The 19,889-nt window shown below is 34.5% G+C and overlaps 1 protein-coding gene across 3 annotated transcripts in view; it reads left to right on the plus strand.

Moving 5' to 3' along the window:
* STK3 (serine/threonine kinase 3) overlaps positions 1 to 19,889 on the plus strand; it is a 277,013-nt gene that overhangs the window by 23,564 nt on the left and 233,560 nt on the right. For all 3 annotated transcript variants that reach the window (XM_045560703.1, XM_045560704.1, XM_045560705.1), the window contains exons 2-4: positions 4,379 to 4,459; positions 9,063 to 9,191; positions 13,842 to 13,956. In XM_045560703.1, the coding sequence (XP_045416659.1) occupies positions 4,379 to 4,459; positions 9,063 to 9,191; positions 13,842 to 13,956 (325 nt within the window). The remainder of the gene's footprint in view (positions 1 to 4,378; positions 4,460 to 9,062; positions 9,192 to 13,841; positions 13,957 to 19,889) is intronic.

Consider the following 19,889-nt stretch of genomic DNA (forward strand, 5'->3'; position numbering starts at 1 on the left):
GATGAGACCCAAGTCTAAACATGAAATTCATTTGTGTTTCATATATACCTTATACACATAGCCTGAAGATAGTTTTATATAATATTTTAAATTTTGTGCATGAAACAAAGTTTCTGTACATTGAACCATCAGAAAACAAAGGTGTCATCATCTCAGCTGTTCATGTGGACAATCTATGTGGTTTTTTGGCATCACCATTATTTCTGACTCTGAATTTATATGCTGCTGATAAGAAATCATTTTCTTATACTTATTCACATGTAAGTACTTAATAGAAAAAAATATGGCACAGCATTAATATAGTGAAAAAACAATGTGTTCAGGGTAACTAAGCAGCACGGTAGTATTACCTAATACCTGCTTCAGCTGTTAAACAACAGCCACAACAAATAATGGCAGGCTTTCAGTTTCCACGTACGATGCTGGTTTTGATTAGAAGGTTTCTGTACCTTTTAGGTGTAGAAGAAACATTAGAAGCAGTTGATGATGGACCAGGAAGTGGATCCTCTAGAGATGAGGCGGCATTTTGGTGGATGGCTTTTTAAAATGTTTCCTTCAGAGTCATTTGCCTTATTAACAACAGTTTTTGTCTTAGAAGTCTCCCTTTGATTTTATAAATGGACATGATTTTTTGTTCTGTTATGAAGGCTCAAGTCCTTCAATAAGCCCATCACACATTTTCCCTGTGTCATCTTTATGTACTTTGTCTACAGTGTTAACAATGTTATCTTCATCATTACTATTATTGCAATAACCTTAATTCAGAACCATTTCAGCTATTTCACCATTTCAATGAATGAACAGCTGGAGCCTCATTATCGGTGTTACAAACTTCTTTGATATCCACTTCTTCCAGCTTACTGACGGACTATGAAGGTATATTTTTTGCATAGATAAGGAGGTTAGACATTTTTTTTTTTCACTTGATATATGGAATCCTTCAAAGTCACTACCATGTTTATCATTATTGTTGAATATAGTTGCAGGCCAGAGGTTGTGTCAGGAATGTATAACTAAGTTTTTAAAGACTTCCAAGTGTTGGGAACTGCATGTACAGCATTCTTCATGCTACACTTTTTTTTCCTTTGAGATGAAGTCTTGTTCTGTGACCCTGGCTAAAGTGCAGTAGCATCATCATAGCTCACTGCAACCTCAAACTCCTGGGCTCAAGCAATCCTCGTGCTTCAGCCTCCCATGTAGCTGGGACTACAGGCATATGCCACTGTGCCCGGCTAATTTTTCTATTTTTGGTAGAGCTTTGGTCTGCCTATCTTGATCAGGCTGGTCTTGAACTCCTTAGCTCAAGCGTCCTTCCGCCTCGGCCTCCCAATGCTATACTCCTTTTGAAAACCTTCCACACCCATACTTCTGTTCACTACTACGAGCATGCTGTTCAAGAATATTTACTCTTCACTGAGTAAGGATACCCTGGTCATATGGCTTAATTAATGAAGTCACATTTGGGGGAAAGTATTAATACAGAGTGTAAACATTTTTTTTAAATTTACTTTTTGTTTGCACCCTTCATTTTTTCTTAATGTTTTTGATGAGAATTCGGCTGGAGGATGAGTAGAACATTTGTCAAGGAATAACAAAATGTTTCAGTTCTTACTCAGTCCAGCTTCCTGGAGTGAGCTTCTGTTGCTGGTGTAACTGGCTCTATGAACAAACATCAGTGACCCCTATGTGTTTTTTATAATCCTCTCCCTCTCATATTTTATATTCTCAGGCCCATAGTTATGGATGACCAGAACCCTGTAACTTTTAACTAACTATATGACCTTTCTGAGTTGTTTCCCAGAAATGACAATTTCTGCAAGACAAGACAGAGGAGTGGAAATTCTGAAGGCGCCTGGGCAGACTTCCTAACCCCAAACTCCTCATCCCTTACTAACATGCCCAATGCGTGTAGCTCCTTGTTAATTTCAACACATCCTGCCCCAAAGCAGGTAGCCCCTCCTTAAAAAGCCTGTACTCTCCCTTTAGAGAGATGGATTTGAGGCTGATTCTGATTCCCTATTCTCCCAACAGATATATTTCATATTAAAAATTCCTTTTTTTCCTCTGCAGTCCTCATTGTCTCAATAATTGGCTCTTTATACAGCAAGTAGCAGGACCCTAGGCCAAAACCCACTTGCGGTTTTGATTTCGCTGGTACAAAATGTTTGTGAAACAATTAGAAAACATGTTGCTGGTGATCCATGCCTTTTTGTTACATAGTAGTGGACTGGTAAGAAATTCACTCTTTGAAGACAGGAGGAGAAGGATGCAAGCTTTTGCCTGTACAGCGAGTTTCCACTTATGCTTGCCTTCTTCATTAGCACATCCTAGCACAGTTATTCTGTCCTTGGCATTCTTAATTCCTGTAGGGGCTGTCCCGTCAGCTGTAGTCAGTGTCTGTCTGGGTCAGTAATGCCAAAACAGTGATATTTCAACAGCATTCAGATTTGTTCTGGTGTCAGATTTTCATCACCAGTGACCTGGGCAAACTCACCAATGAATTTCTTTGCTCCTTCGTAATCAGCAGATGCTTTATCATGACAAATCTTTAAAAATTTAATGCTGTGTCTTTTCTCAAATTTCTGCAACCAACCTTTTGAATATTCACAGTTCCTTTCAATTTTCAGTTCATGATAGATACTTGCTTATTTCATGATATTAATGGTAAAAAATCCAAACTGTAAAATATCTTAGAGATTCTGAGCCAAGTGTGTGTGACCAATGGCCTGGGATACATGGCCTCAAGAGATCATGAGAAAATGCGCCCAAGGCAGCTAGGTTACAGTTTGGTTTTATACATTCATGGAGACAGGAATTACACGTAAAATGATAAATCAATAATACATAGAAGGTGCACATTGGTGGGCCTGAAAAGGCAGGACATCTGGTGGGGGGTGGTTACAAGTTATAGGTGGGTTTAAAGATTCTTTGATTTGTAATTGGTTAAGGAAATCAAACTTTGTCTAAAGGCTTGAAACATTTTAAGTTAAGGATGTCTGTTAATCAGAGACAAGCCACTGGACATTTACCGAAATTCAAATGTTCCAGCAAGTAAATTGATGGCTTGCAGGTGTGGTTTAAGCTTTGTCTTGCATGGCCTTAGGTCCTGTTAATGATTTAGTATCTTACTGTTACAAAGAGTATCTCCAAAAGGGAGGGAGCATGACCAGGCATGTCTGACCTCCCATCTCCTCATGGCCTGTAATTCAGCTTTAGGGTATTTCTGGCATCCCCTTGGCCAAGATGAGGTCCATTCAGTCTTCTAGGGGGGCTTAAGATCTTATTTTAATTCACAGTGATCAGCATATTATTAAATGATATATGTTCACTGTCATCCACTCTTTCAGTACACATTTAAGATCTTCATTTTTAGCTTTATGTAGTGTTTTTGTATTTTTCATTAACTTCTGTTTATCACTTTCAGCATAGAACTTCCAACAGGTTACCCTTCTGTTTCTTCAGGTCATATATGGTGGTCATTCTGACACCACAGTCTTCTGTAAGACTTTTGACACTTACGCTGCTCCCCAGTTTCTCTAGCAGCTTGACTTTCTGTGCTAGAGATAAACATAAATGCTTTCTCTTATCATTGTTACCCATTGGGTATCTGCAGGCCTTTTTGACATTTTCAATAATATCTTTATACCACAAAGCAGAGAATAAACAGAAAAACCAGTAATACATGTAGGCCCTGGCCCCATGTGAAGCATTGTGGGGAACCTGTTGTTGGTGTGTCTGGCCTGCACATGTGCCATGTTATTACCTTTTGTGGTGGTGCTTGCATGGGGGAATCTGGGTGTGTGTGGAAAAGACACATTGCAACTGAAGGGTGCTGGGAGGTTCCTTTTTCCCTTGGGTTTGCTGAATAAACTGTATGTTGTGTGTCTGTGTTTTGACTATGACCTGTCCCATGAGGTCAGGTGTGGAGTTTTCCACTGTTGAGTCATGCCAGTGCTCAAAAAGTTTTGGATCTTAGAGCATTTTAGATTTCAGATTAAAGATGATCAACCTGTGTGTACTGATGTAAAGATCTCCAACATAGGTTATATATTGTTAAGTGAAATCATCAGGGAAGATACTAGTAATTATAAAGAAGAGTGTGTATAAAATGCTATCTAGTGTATTAAAAAAGGGAGGACTTAAGAATATATATTCATATTTGTATAAAGGGTTCGCAGTCAACTAAAAAAAGTGGTTATTTTGGGGGGTGTTACTGGGCACATGAGGAATGTGGCTAGGGAAAAGATGTTTACTGTATGCCTTTTTATATTTGATTTTTGAGCCACCTGAATATATTGCCTATTAAAAATAAAATTTAAAATTTTGTAAAATGCCTCAAGGGAAATATTTTTTTCTTTTTTTCTTTTCTTTTTGTCAGTAAGCTTAAAAAGCTGAGTGAAGACAGTTTGACAAAGCAGCCTGAAGAAGTTTTTGATGTATTAGAGAAGCTTGGAGAAGGGTAAGTACAAAAAATATGAAAGCATTCAGATAGTGATAGAACAATTAAAAAATACTATATGATATTGATTTTTCAACTAGAGTATATTTCCTTGAATAATATTTATAGTAATTAAATTTGGCACTTGATATGGAATTTCAAAGATTAGGTTGTGCTAGATCTGGTAATGGTGTTTCTCAGAGAAGTTGGCCATATATTAAATGTAATAAGGGAAAAGCAAGAAATGTGCTGTGAAATGATTTCCAAGAGGATTGTTAGTTCATCCCATATGGCATGCTCATTAATAAGCTTGAAAGGTTTTGACTTTGTTGGGCAAGTGACCATAAGGCTATCTTTTTGGACCTTGGGGTTTTTTCTGTTTGGGAAAAGGTAAGTAGTAGGTATGAACAGAGTGTCTCAGAGAGGAAAATAGTATGTATAGGCAGAGGAATAGTTGACATGGTTTTAAAATAATAGTAGACAAACATGTCTCATTTTGAGCACAAAGAAAGGTGGAGGGAGCATTTAATGGAATGGCAAAGTATAGGAGACTTTCCAATACAAACAGAATTAAGAGCAGCTTAGATCAGCAAAAATTAGGACAAGGAAATAAAGGGAAAAAATGTAAAATAAGGTAAACATAAGATAGAAAGAATAAAGTCAAGTGTACTTTTCACTAAATGTCAATTCTCACATTAAAAGACAAGCTATTAGAAGTAAATTAATATGCAAAATCTAGCTATATGCTGTTTATGAGACAGCTATGTGAAACAATGGAAATATAAGAATATTCCTTATACAAATATTGAATAAGAAAGAGATAAAGATACAAATAACAAAAAGCACTAGTAGCAATATTTATATTAAAGTCAAAAGATCTCAATTGAATGAAGAGGGATATTACATAATGATACAAAAGACAATGTATGATGAAACATAATATATGTCAGACAACATAGCAGCCAAAGTTATGACAGAAAAGCTATTAGTAATGTTGGGAATCTAATAAAAGAATTGTATGGGAGATTTTAACATTTCTCTTTTAGAATTGGACAGATATAATAGAAAAAAGAGAAAAGACATAGAGGGATTAAACATAATAAACTTGATTATAGATCAAGTACTATATAATATTGTATTACTATATAGTATTGTAATACTATACTGTATTATAAAGTACTTACATGTCTATAGTTATATAACTGTATATATATCTTTGCAGCCCTTTTTTGTGTATATGTTCACAGACTATTGATTAAAAACTTCCAATTCTAAAAAAATAGAGATTTTAATTACAGGTCACATTTTCTGATTATACTCTACTAAATTAGAAATAAGTAATTACAATATGACAAAAACTCACACTAACTGGAAATTAGGAAACATAATTCAGGGTGATCAGTGGATTGAAGAGAATATTACAGATTATCTAGAAAACAGTGAAAAGGAGAACACATTATACCAATATCTATGGAATACAATAAAACTAGGGGAAAAGTTTTAGTTTTAAATTCTTTCATTACTAAAGAAGAAAGGCAAAAAATAAAGAAATTTAGTGCTTATTTAAAGAAGTTAGGAAAATGATAAAATATACCAAAAGAAACTGGGACAAGAGAATTATAGAAAAGGCTGAAATTAATAAAATAGAAAACAAAAATTTAGAAATGATAAATATAGATACAAAAGCTTTTGAACAGATTGCTAAAACAGACCTCTTCTGATGTTGACCAAAGAAAATAGAGCAAAAATATAGAAGAGTTGGAATAAGAAAGAAGATAGAGCTACTGACAGAGAAACAGTTTGAAGAATTAAGAGAGTACTAGATGCTGCTCTTTGACAACTAATTTGAAAATCCAGAAGAAATAGATGATTCCCCAACAAAGTATAAATTATGTGAATTGACCCTCAAAGAAGTTAAAGCTTAAACAGATCACTTACCACAGAGAAGAAGGAAAGGTAATTAAATACCTGTTAGTTAAAAGGAGACTGGCTCATAGGATCATTATTCACAATAGCCAACATGTGGAAATATCCCAAATGCTCATTAGTTGATGAATGGATAAACAAAATGTGATATGTGCATACAGTGGTATTTTAGCCATAAAAAGGAATAAAATACTGATACATACTTCAGTGTGATTGAACCTCAAAAATACTGTGCTAAGTAAAAGAAGCCATGCTGATACATGCTACAGTGAGTTTGGACCTTAAAAAGATTATGTCAAGTGAAAGAAGCCAGATACAAATGGTTACATATTGTATGATTTTGTTTATATGAAGTATCGGGAACAGATAAATCTATAGAGACCAGAAGTAGGTTCCACATGTTTTGGAACTACATAGAGATAATGGTTACACAACATTGTGAATGCACTAAATGCCACTGAATTGTACACTTTAAACTGTTTAAAGTAGTGAATTTTGTGGTGTGTGTATTTTACGCCCTCTCAAAAAAGGTACCAGGTATGTTTTATCTAGTATTTAAAACACAAGTAATTGTAGTTATTTTTATGAAGATAGCATAACCTTAATATTAACATTAAAACCTAGATGTATAATAAAAGAAAACTGTAATTGAGCCTTGCTTTGCTGCCCATTATGGTAACCGTATTCACCTTGTTTCAGGTGGATAGATCTTGCCATTTCTCTTGTCCTGGGAGAAGGACATTATCTATTACATTCAGGGAGCCAATTTTAGTGTTGGCATTTCTGTTCTCTCTCTCCTGCACTATAGCGCTTTCATTGATGCTAGTATCCTCTGGACCCTTTCTGTAAATATATTTATGGAGTGGGTGAGCAAGTCAGATATAACGTATATCCATTCTAGTATTCCATTTTCTTGAACCTTTGATCTTCCTTCAGTGTACACTGAGGGTCACATGGCATCTTGCTTGACGTAGGCTTGTGTTGAGTTCAGGTTTCCGTTAACTAGCTGAGCAAACTGTTAGGGATACCCTCAACATGAGCTGACACACTGAGTCTGGAATTTCTTGCATCCCTGTCATAAATTCCTTTCTCCCTAGAAATCTTGGAATCCATTCTCACACATGTTATTTAGGTTTCTGCTGATAAAAATTGGCAAAAATCTTACAACTTTTTTGATGTGAATAGCATTTGCTCTTGGGTTAGACTTTATACTCATCCTCCTGGGGTCTGTGTGGATTTGAGTGTAATTATGGATCTGGAAGCAATGAAAGGTGGTGGTGGAGTGGTCCAGAGGAGAATCCATATTCTCCTGAAAAGTGAGATAGAGAGAGTCTTCAGGCATTGTGAGGCTAATTTTCTCAGACAGGAGGGCAGGGTTGATTTTTGCTAGCAAGGAAGGCTTGATAGGGTTTGGGGGTTCAGAGTTATCAGATTAATGATAATCTACCTAAATGTCCCAATACCAATTTTCTAGTACCTGTCTTTATTGTTTAAATGCCTTAACTTTAATGTAACAGACCTGGTGATGGTGTGAATTCAATTTGTGATATAATTCAGCTTCCAGCAAGATTGCATTTTAAGTTTGGTTTCTGAAATTTCAGCCGTGTGTCTATAAGAATTAAGTTGTTTTTTTGGGACATTTAGAAGTTTTCTGGTTCTCTCAGACTCGAGCTGGTCATGTAAGCCCTGAGCTTGTGATATTTGTTCTGTAACTTTTCTAGTGCAGACAGAGCAGCAGTCTGTTCTGTAGTCATTGTACTTGTCTTTTAATTATTTTTAATCTTTTAATGACTATGATGATAGCATTGTTTCTCATGTTTGTGGTTTGATAATGTATGTAAAAACACCTAGCACAGCACTTGGCTTATAATAAGAACTCAGTACATGGCAGTAGTTTTTAACCTTGTTTTTTAGTTCATACTAAAGTATAAATGGTTTCCTCCTTCATTGTTTTTGCTTTTTAAAACATATAAATATTTAATCAGCAAAGTTTCAAGAGTTGAAGCAGAGATACTTTTTTGGCAAGTGACCATTGGATCCTATTCCTCATTTTATTTACATGTGAGTGTGTACTGTTTCTCTTGAGGAAGAGAAGATAGTAAAAGGAGTATTTGGAGAGACCTTAGATCTGTAACTCAGGTGGAACCAGATGGCTGAAAATTCCCTGCTTCTCTAACTTTAGTGTTAATGTGGTCCCCAGCTGAAGGTTTCATCTGTTCTTAAGTACTCTGAACAAGGGTGTGGGACTTTGGTATTCTAGCGATTGTTTTGCTTGAGATTGGCCTTTTCTCCTAATTTGAGAATTTGGCTATATTTTTAAAATTTATTTTTTTCTCCTGTACTTCAGTGAATGCAAAGACTTTGGCTATTTTTGATGTACATTTTATTCTTTTAATTTCCATTTGTATCTTTTTAATGCTGTGTTTATTTGAGTTGACAAACCGTAAGTCTGTTTCTTTCATACATAAGAATAATAGCAACTTATTATATATTAACTTGACTTTAAGTCTGTATTTGAAGCAATGAAGCTAAGATACAATTCATTAACTTTTCTTATTATTTGTTTACTTTGATTTTTTACCACTTAAATGGTGTTTTAAATTAGAAAAGACAATGAACAAAAAACTCATTGACTTTTTATGTAATAGTTATGATGTTTGATAAGAAAACAATAATGTCTTGGTTTTTTTTTTTTTAGGTCTTATGGAAGTGTATTTAAAGCAATACATAAGGAATCTGGTCAAGTTGTCGCAATTAAACAAGTACCTGTTGAGTCAGATCTTCAGGAAATAATCAAAGAAATTTCCATAATGCAGCAATGTGACAGGTATGAAGATACCTTATTTTCTTTGTTTACCTTCATTTTAATGAGTTTTGCTAATAATGTATAATAAAATGTATTCTTTGGTCATCCGTTTAATTTTCTTTCCTGACTTCCTGTTGGAAGTGAGACTAATCCTTTAAGGAAGTTGAGGACAGCTTTGTAGGGCTGTCTTTAGGACTTACAGCTCTTTGTAGCTCTTCTGCTTAAAAGCAGAAATGATGTTATGAAAGTACAGGTTGCGAAGAAAATACTCAAGTATTTTTTCTATTTTCAGAACAAATTTATGGGTGAAAATGATTTTTTGATGTTAAGGGGTTCATTTAACAGTCTATATTATATAATCATTGCTGATTAAAATAGTCATGTTTTATGTAAATCTAATTCATTCAACAAACATTTACTGAGTATCCCTAGTTGACCAGGTTCTGTGCCAGGATTTAGGAATACCGAAAGAACTTAAGATATTTTTTTTTCCTTTTGAGGGGCCAGTAGTCTAGTTGGGAAGACAAATATATAAACAAATAGCTCTGATATGGCATAGTCACTGTACTGACTGGTGCATGGGATGATGAGAGAACAAGAAGGCAGGGTGTCTTCCTCAGCCCATGGAGTCAGAAAGTCTGGAATGCTGAAGGAATGGAGCAATGAGAGAGAGTAAAGAGTTACAGGTAGAAAGGTGAAAGACGGCTTACTGGTATGTGCTGTGCTGACATGGTTTAGAATTATTGGAGTGGAAAGTATGGGACAGAAATTGGTATGAAATGAGGTTGTATAGGTAAAGGAACTGAGGAGGAAGGGTCTTATGTGCAATGTAAGTAGCCTAAGATTTATTCTATAAGGGATGCAGAGTATATAAATTAGGGCTATGTTTACCCTATAGTTTCTTAACCACAGAAGGATTTAATATTTTCTCTTAGCAAAAGGTCTGAAGGTAGGGCTGGTGGTACAGCAGCAAAAAAGTAGCATCTGTGTCTCAGGCTTTTTTTCTTGTACTCTCTCATGCTTAGCATATGGCCTTTGTCCACATGCTTATTATCTCTTGGCTACAAGAGGGCTGCTATAGCTCCAGCCTTATGTCTACATTCCAGGTAGAAGGAAGAAAGGAAGCAGCAGGAAGGGGCATTCCCAGGAACTCTCAGCCTAAATCTTATTTGCCAGAATTACCTCATGTGGTAACTTATAGCTGGTAACTTAGGGGAGTCTGGACACTTCGTCACCCCTAATGAAATCACAACCCTGTTAATAAGAGATTCATGGCAAACTTTCCCTCCCAACGTTATATAAGATCTATATGTGGCCGGGTGTGGTGGCTTACACCTGTAATCCTAGCACTTTGGGAGGCTGCGGTGACAAGATCACTTGGGGCCAGGAGTTTGAGATCAGCCCGAGCAACATAGTGAGACCCTGTCTCTATAAAAAAGTTGAAAAATTAGGCTATGTGGTGGTGCATGCCTATAGGCCCAGCTGCTTGGGAGGCTGAGGCAGGAGGATTGCTTGAGCTTAGGAGTTTGAGGTTGCTGTGAGCTATGATCATGCCACTGCACCCTAGCCTGGGCAACTGAGCGAGATGCTGTCTCAAATAAAAAAAATCATATGTTATAAGCTCTTTGGCAAATGAAGTAACTGAGTAATCCTAGTAGAACTTCACTGCTTGGATCTGTTCAGTTTTGCTTTTCTTTAGAGTATACTAAATATTTAAATTATGTTACATATTTTTCATAAAGGCTATATAACTTGAAATTCAAGTGGTTATAGAAAAAAACAATACATTCTTCAGCTCCTAGATCAAAGTACATATTAATAATTGCAAAGTTTTCCCAGACCTTGATATTAATTTGGTAACTTGATGAGAATGGGGTTCCCAACAGTTTGATGTTGAAAGGAGACTGAGCCTAGTATAGTGTTGGGCTCATCAGGTGTGCTTAATACTTTCCTGATGCTAGTATTATTTTATTATTGTGGTTAAAAATAGTTCAGTTACTAGTGCTGTACTTTAGAGATTTTGATTGAATGTTGTCTAGAAAAGCCAGCGTCTCAAATATTACCTATTCTTCTTCTAACCTTTGTTCATCAACTCTTGCTCAGATTTCTGCAATAGTGTCTTACTGATTCACTTTGTCTTTAATTTTTGCCTCCTTCAATCCATTTTCTTCCTTGAAGCTAGAGCAATCTTTCTAAAATGCAAATCTAATGAAACTGTTCCCTATTTAAAATACATAAGTGGATCCCCATTGCCTAGATAAATCTACTCTCTTGAGGATGGTCTTACAGAGTCCTTCATGTTTTGGCTAGCGTTTATGCCTCCAAACTCTTAACCAGGTTTCTCTTTGAAGCACTGTTTACTTGCATTCTCTGTCACCTGAGTTTTAAGTTCCTTGAGTTTGGGCATTATGTTTTACTCAGTGTCCTTGGATCCTGCCATATAGTGGTTACTCAAATACTAATGAGTATTTCTAATTCCTATCTATCTGGGCAACTCAACTGAAGTATCCAGTAGGAACTTCACTTTAACATTCTAAAACCAAATCTTTGATTGTTCTAGGCAAGCCTTTTCCTGTTGCGTTAATGGCATCATCATCTCCTTAGTCTTTCAACAACAAAACTGAGAATCATCTTTATTCCTTTTTCTCATACTTCTGATGATACTAAGTCTTGTAGATTTTTCCTTTGAAATGTCTTTACTATCTTTATTCTTCTCTTATTCCTTGAGAGAGGGATTTATTAGCACCTATTACAGTGCCCAGCACTGTGCCTTTGATTGAATGAACTCTGGATCTGCCACCTGGAGAGCTTTTAAAAGACATGCTGAATCAGAACCTCAAAGGTGTGGGGCCTGGGTTACAGGTAGTTCTGACGCACAACCAGGTCTAAGTCGCTGTAAAGGTTTCCACACAGACACTCATACCTCAAAGAAGTGTATGTAAAGAAAACTTTTTTATGTTTCTCATATGTTGAGGTTCTAAGTGTATATGTTAGTTTCATTTGTTTGTAAACAAGCACTTTTCTTAAATGGTTCAGTGGACTTTTATGAACTTCTAATAACGTACTTTCTATTCCCAACACCTAGTAAAGCTAAGTATGTCTGGAAATTTAAGGTGTGAGCTGTGGGGAAGTAATAGGAGATGTGGGTAATGAGGCAGACTTTGAAAGGTCTTGAATGTGACATGCAACAGGTAAGACTTATTTCTTTGGGTAATGGCGAGCCATTGGAGTTTTTTTTTTTTGATCAGGAGAACAATATGATCAGCTTATTTTACTTTTGTTTTAAAGTAAGATAACCTTGTCAACTGTATGTAGCATAGATTATAGTGGGGGAGAAAACTATGACAGGAGACCAGTTGGGAAACAAGTCTGTGCAAGAGGTAATGAGTACCAGTAGCGATTAAATGGGATTGAATTCCAGACCTATAGCCATCTTTTTAGGTCAGGCTCTTAAGCTCCAATCAACCTGCTCTACTTTTGACTTCAAGACTTAGCTATAATAAAATTATAAAGGCTCTATTGAGAAGTCTTCCCTGACAAGTCTCCTCTTGACCTCTTCTTTTGGTGGTTTCTCTTTGTGTTCTTTTACTTTAAATTTTTTATTGTTTTGTTTTTATTTGTTCCTATGTCTTATTCATCTTACATTAGTGACTAGGAAAATAGCTACTATTTTTGATTGTAGCTACTACTAGATAAAAGTATCTACTGAAGGAGTTGTCTCCTAAACATTCCATACTTGGTTTTTTCCTCTCTCTTTGTATGCATTTGTTCATGGCCTTTGCCTTTTCTAGAATATCTCTCTTCACCCATATTTTGGAACTTTCTAACTTCTTTTCATAATCCCATTTAAATCTCAGCCCTTCCACAGAGTTCTCTCTGATGTCTCCACCATGGTCATTTCCTCCTTTGAGCTCTTGTAGCATTTAGATTGTGTACTACTTAGTTTATGCTACCTTGTATATTTTCATGTATTCTCTGAATATGGATACTCTGCCTCTTTGAGTTAGGTAAGATTTCTAATGCATTATCATATGTAGCTTATCCTTGGTAAATATTAATGGTGATGATCATTTGTTCCTTTCTAAATCTTCCTGAAAACAACTTGGTGACAAACATAGTTTATTTTGCTCTGGAAGATGTAAAACTTCAGAAATACTTTGTTAATAATTTTAATTATCTGAATTTAAGCAAAAAAAATTTATAATTATCTTTCTCCAGAATTTTCAAAGACTAAAATGAAAGAAAATTTGAAATAATTTTTTTTGGCCTCTTTGAAATATAGAGTACTTTAAAGTTGAGTGGTAATATTTGACTGCAAATTCTTTTAGGGGATTTATGTTTAAAATGCTTTGTTTAAAGGAAAATATTTTTATTTGTTCCTTATTTTAAGTAGTAAGTCCTTTGCCAAAATGAAGCCTTATTTTCTTCAGAATCACTCAAAACATTTGGGCCTCTTCTGTAATCCTGTTAAATTTTATCCATGAATTAAAGCCTAATTATACACAGTTCATATTCTCTAGATGTAGACAATTAGATATACAATAGAAATTTACTCATTTGCATTTACTTATTGGAACATTATGAAATGTTGAAAATACTTTGTATTGGGATTAAGAAAAAGATTTTCTTTGGGGATTAACTAAATTTAATTGTTTATGTATTTTTCTTTAGCCCATATGTTGTAAAGTACTATGGCAGTTACTTTAAGAACACAGACCTCTGGATTGTTATGGAGTATTGTGGAGCTGGCTCTGTCTCGGACATAATTAGATTACGAAACAAGACAGTAAGTATTTTAAAATTGTTTTGCTAATCACATTTCTAAACACTTGTATTTTAGAATCTGACTAGGTAGTATTTTGTTACAAAGAAAATGTTAGTGTGGAAAAAGATCTTAAATGGTGTAAAGAGATCTAATAGGAGATATGAGAACCAGCTACATATCTTTTTATGGCAAATTTAGGAATTGTACAATTGTTTAATTTATTTATTAGAATAATTTTTGTAAGTCACCGAGAAACTATGAAAATACTTTTCTTCGTTTGGAATCTGTGCGTGTTGTTTATTATGTGAGTTCAATAAATTATGGCTAGAATTTTAAAGTTCATAACGTTCATGGTATTTTCTTAAGTTACCTCTATTATAATTTATGGCAGGTAACAGTTGAAGTTATATGTTTCTGAATTTTAAAAAATATTCTAAAAAATTTTTCCTTTATTTTCCCAAATACTGTCAGGATGTGTGAAAGTGATAGAGGTAGAAGATATACATATATATATATTTATTTATAAGTATAAATATATATATATTTTATTTTTGTGAACCCAGCTTAGTGAAATGTGTTACTTGATAAAAGCTTTTTATGGTTATTTTTTAACCCTAAGTAGAATAGCTATTTATAAAATTATTTACTTTAGGCTAGCAGTACATCTAGTTTATTTGGATCATTTATAAGGACCAAAGTGACCTCTTTATCTGTGAATGAGTAAGAAGAATAATTGGTGAAATAATTTGTAGTTCTGTAGAACGGTAACCCAGTTACTACATGACATTATTATATGTTGTCAGGCATGTTTTAGTAAAATACATTCAGAAAAAATACTTAATTACTTTAGTCAATTTGTGGTTAACCAGAATCATTTTAAAGTTTGATTGGGGAAGTATGTTGTAAGTTTATTTTACTAATTTTTTTTTCCTGTTAGAGAAAATAAATAGGCTTTCTTTTAAGGGAGGTGAGACAGAAGTTAAAATAATCCCTGTTTTGACAGAATGGATTAAGTGATCTGTGACATTCTAATTATATATTTTGGAATTTTTATGGTGCTTAACTAGCATTTATGTAAATCAGATGACTCTTGAGTGGCAGAACAATTCTTTAATTGAAAATAATTATACTCCAGTTTAAAGTGTTTTAAAATCATTTCACGGCTAAACTCAGTGCATTTGGTATTTAAAATTGTCTAGTAGGAATGTGAAGTAAAAGTGTGTGAAATGGAAAATTTTAAACATCTCTATTTTCTTGGTTTGAAGTATTATTGTTACCATTTTGAGTAGATAGAAAAGTATTTGAGCCAAGTAGTTTATTTCTTGTTGCCAATGATTACGAACTGTGAAGGTATACTATACTTCTCCTCAAGAATCTCCTTCACAAGGTATCAAAGGAAAGATTTTACCCCTTAATTTTTGTTTTAGAAGACAGAGTCCACTGAGCATCTTGGGGAGTCATACTTTTGGAATAGCCTAATTGTTACTCTCACAGAACAGTTATCCTTGGTTCTGGGTAGCATGATAAGAGTCTAATTTCCATATATGAAAAAGAACCCAGAGCTGTACATGAGAGTGACCAGGAGCTGTAGGTATATTGTCTCTGGGTGTTGCCTGATGACAGTTCCTGTTAAATTTCAAGAATATTTATACCTTTCTTTTCCAGTGTGAGGACATTTTTCTTCATTTACTTATTATCTGAAAAGAGTACCATTATTATTAAGGTTAGCAATATAAGGATATGTATCATCCCATTTTTTTAAATACCTAGACATTGTAAATATTAGATCATTTTATGGGAATGTTCACTAGAGTGATAATCTTGATTGTCTGAATTTCAGAGGCATGGCTATTACTGATTGACTGGCTTTCAAAAATATGACTAGTGAAACAGTCATCACTGATCTATTAAACAGGTGTAAAACTCACTCGAGTAGTTGTTTTCATGGTCACAAAACAATCTTTTCCTAAGAATATGGCAAGTTTTTTTTTTAGGGCTTATATATTCTTTTTTTTTTTGTTATATGCTTTGTGTTTTTTTTAAATCTGTATGCATTTTAAATACCACAAGGAATTCTTGTTACTGTTTTATATTGTCGATGTTTACATTTGCCCATATATTTGTGCTTTTTATTGCTCTTTATTCGTTTCTGCATTTCCCAGTTGCCTGAAGAATGTCCTTTAGTATTTCCTTATGTGTGAGTATGATGATGACAGGGTTTCAATTTTTTGCATGAAAATGTTATTTTACTTCATTTTTGAACAAAATATTTGCTGGGTAAAAAATTCTAGCTTGGCAGTTTCTTTTAGCATTTTTAAGCTATTCCTTGTCCTTTATTTCCTAGAACATATTAATTATAATCTAATTTTGTCTGATAATTTTATTGTCTTAATCTCCTATGGGTCTGTTTTTATTATATGTTGTTTCTCTTGGTTTTTATTGTTTTTGTCTATGTCTGGTTGTCTCTGCTAGAGTGCTAGACATTGCATTAAACTTTGTAAAGATTATTTGAACTTCTGAATGATGATGTGTTCCATGTAAGGTTTTTGCTTGCTTCTATCTTCTGCCTACCCCTAGCAATCCTGGATCACCTTAATCCAATCAGGGTTAGAAATAATTTGAATCTGGGCTTTAGTACAGTTATGCCATGCATAATGTTTCAGTCAGTGATGGACAACATATAGGTTGGTGGTCTCATAAGATTATAATATCATAGTTTTACTGTGTCTTTTCTATATTTAGATATGTTTAGATACACAAGTACTTAACAGTATTCAGTATGGTAACGTACTGTACAGGTTTGTAGCCTAGGAACAATAAGTTATAAAACATCTAGGTTTGTGTAAGTACACTCTGTGATGTTCATACAATAATGAAATCACCTACCAACATATTTCTCATAACATATCCCTGTTACATGATGCATGACTGTACTTATGAGGCTAATCCCCCTTTATATCTAGGGTATAGTCCTTTGGTGTTCTAGGGTTTCTCAACTTCTTGGTAGGTTTTGATTTCTAATCTTTGACTGCCTTGCCTTGTAAGTCACTCAAAAGCTCTGCTCAGCTTCTTGGCCTCTTGACCTCCATTCAGTAATCCACAGATGCCTCTTGAGCAAAAGTGGCCTAAATATAGCTAGACTCACCTCTTTGGTTCTTTTCTTTTCTCATATCTTGTTTCCAGACAAAAGACACTGCTTTTTGTATCTTCATTAGCCTTCAAACAGATTTTTAAATATATTTTGTCCAGACTTAGTTCTTTTAGCAAGAGAGTTGTCTGAATTGTCTAGTTCACCATTACCAGAAGTGGAACTCTAACAGTTTAAGTTATGTTATTAACAGTTAAGTCTTTAATCTATCTGGGATTTACTTTTTTGTATGATGTGAGGTAGGGATATACAGTATTTTTATTTTTTTCTGTGTAGAAATCTAATTGTCATAACACAATTAGCTATCCCTTTTTAACTAACTTATAAGCCTACTCTGCTAAGGTTCCCTTTAAACTTGGCTCTATATTTGGTCTCTGTTCTAACAGAGATTTATTTGTCTGTTTCTACAACAGAAATATGCTCTTAATTATATGGCATGTTTGATTTTTGGGGTGCAATTCCCTTAATTGTCTTTGTTTTCTTGATCTCTCTTGTAAGTTTTAGATTAAGTTGTCAAGTTCCACAAAAAGTCTTGCTGGGTTTTTGATTGGAATCACATTTAACTCATAGATTAATTTGGGTTGATTGATATTTTCCCATCCATGATCATAGAATATCTTTATATTCAGTTCTTTGATGTCTTTAAATGCCTTTTAAAATTTTGTTGAAAATCTTGCACATCTTAAATTTGATTTGTTTCTAGGGGCCTTGTCATTTTTAGCGCTGTCATGAATGGTGTCTTTTTTTGTTGTTGTTATGTTATCTGGTTGTCTAATGGTGGTTTATAAGAATGCTATTCTTATATATTATTCAGTCAACTTTGCCGTTGGTCCCCCTCTGACCCTGTTGCTTGATTTTACTGATTAGTTATTTGCTTATTTACTTCCTATGTAAGTACTCTTCTTGAAACTCGATTAATAAGATCCTATTTGACTTTTTTATATTGATTCTTGCCTAATACCCTGGTTTTTCCTTTTAATCTTTTTAGTCATTTTTAGGAGTTATGTTGTCCCTGAAACCCATGCTCTGTGTTTGGGGTCTGTTCTTGGTGTGGACTTCTCAGCCATTGAATTTACTCATTTGCTTGCATCTCCTTGGCTCTCAGTTATGTGGGTATGTTTAGTAGAGCCCTTGAACTGACTTTTCTTGTGATTATATTCACTAAAATGAATTTATGTATGGTCTGTGGATATAAAACTTTCTTAACAAGTTTAACCTGTATAAATCTAAAAAGTGATATAAAAACATGATTACTGAAATTCTTATTTTTGTGCTTATCTTGAAATTGTTAATAAAATAGTAAAATATAGATTGAGAATGAGGTTGAATTGGAGCTCAAGTGAACACACAGATAGATGTTGCTCTGATGCAACATAATCCTATTCAGACCTGAGAGGTGAAACTTAGTTCACTTGGTTTTATATACACAGTATATTATAGCCATTTTAATAGTAAGCTTTCTCAGAGGAATGGACAGGTTGATAATATCATTAGAGACTTTTCTTTTGGATCTCAACTGACTGTAATTTACATGTTTACACTATATGTACATGTTTACGTATAGTGAATCCTCCTATAGATAAGAAGCAAAATTAGTGATGGTTTAGAGAGTTGGCAATGGGTCTTAGATTTTTTATTTTCAGAGAAATGACTCTTGGAAAACCACTTAAGTAATATACTTAATGGTCTTTAATACTTAAAGAATTATGCTTGTCTTTGAAAAAAAGTCTCATTAGGGATAAAGAGCTCTTGATTTAAAGTTATTAATATTTTTATTTATTTTTTATTTTATTTTTTTTTGAGACAGAGTCTCACTTTGTTGCCCGGGCTAGAGTGAGTGCCGTGGCGTCAGCCTAGCTCACAGCAACCTCAAACTCCTGGGCTTAAGCGATCCTACTGCCTCAGCCTCCCGAGTGGCTGGGACTACAGGCATGTGCCACCATGCCCGGCTAATTTTTTCTATATATATTTTTAGTTGGCCAGATAATTTATTTCTATTTTTAGTAGAGACGGGGTCTCACTCAGACTGGTCTCGAACTCCTGACCTCGAGCGATTCACCTGCCTCGGCCTCCCAGAGGGCTAGGATTACAGGCATGAGCCATTGCGCCTGGCCTAATATTTTTATTTTTAATCAAATATTTCCCTGAAAATTAAAAGCACAGGAAAATACAAATCTGATTAAGTTGTATGTCATTTAAAAAACATTTAAGATCAGTGCTTTTTAGCTGAAAATATAAACACTGTTTATATATTGCTTCCTTCCTACCTGTACAATTTCATAACTTGTCACTGTTTTGTCATATACTTGAATCTTCAGCGGCACAATAAGAACTGGCTCTTAGAATAAGAACTGGATTCATATTTTGGTGATTTTGTGTATACTATTGCTTCGTCTTCTCCCTTACTTTTGAGTGTTCTCCCTCACCCCTGCCTTTGCCTACTAAATTTGTGTCAACAAAGGCCCACCCACCTTAAAATATTACCTCTTATTTGAAAAGTTCCTGATTTTCTGAGGTAGTTTGTTGTCTGTTTAGTAATTTGTTAATTAATTAATTGGGTTTTTGTTGCATATTCACTTTTACATAAAGAAAGCACAATAAATGCTAGCTGCTAGTATCATAATTTTTACTATTATTAATATTATTATTTTGCTTATTTTGACTCTTAGGTATGCTGAGTACCTTTTCATATGTGTGTTGGCTATTTTGTTTCCTTTTTGTGCCTCTTCTTTGCCTTTTGTTGCTGCTTTTGGACTTTTTTGATCTATTTGCAGGACTGCTTGACAGTTTGTTATATGAGTAGTTT

The sequence above is a fragment of the Lemur catta genome, chromosome 9 (genome assembly GCF_020740605.2).
Source record: "Lemur catta isolate mLemCat1 chromosome 9, mLemCat1.pri, whole genome shotgun sequence".
NCBI classification, from domain to species: domain Eukaryota; kingdom Metazoa; phylum Chordata; class Mammalia; order Primates; family Lemuridae; genus Lemur; species Lemur catta.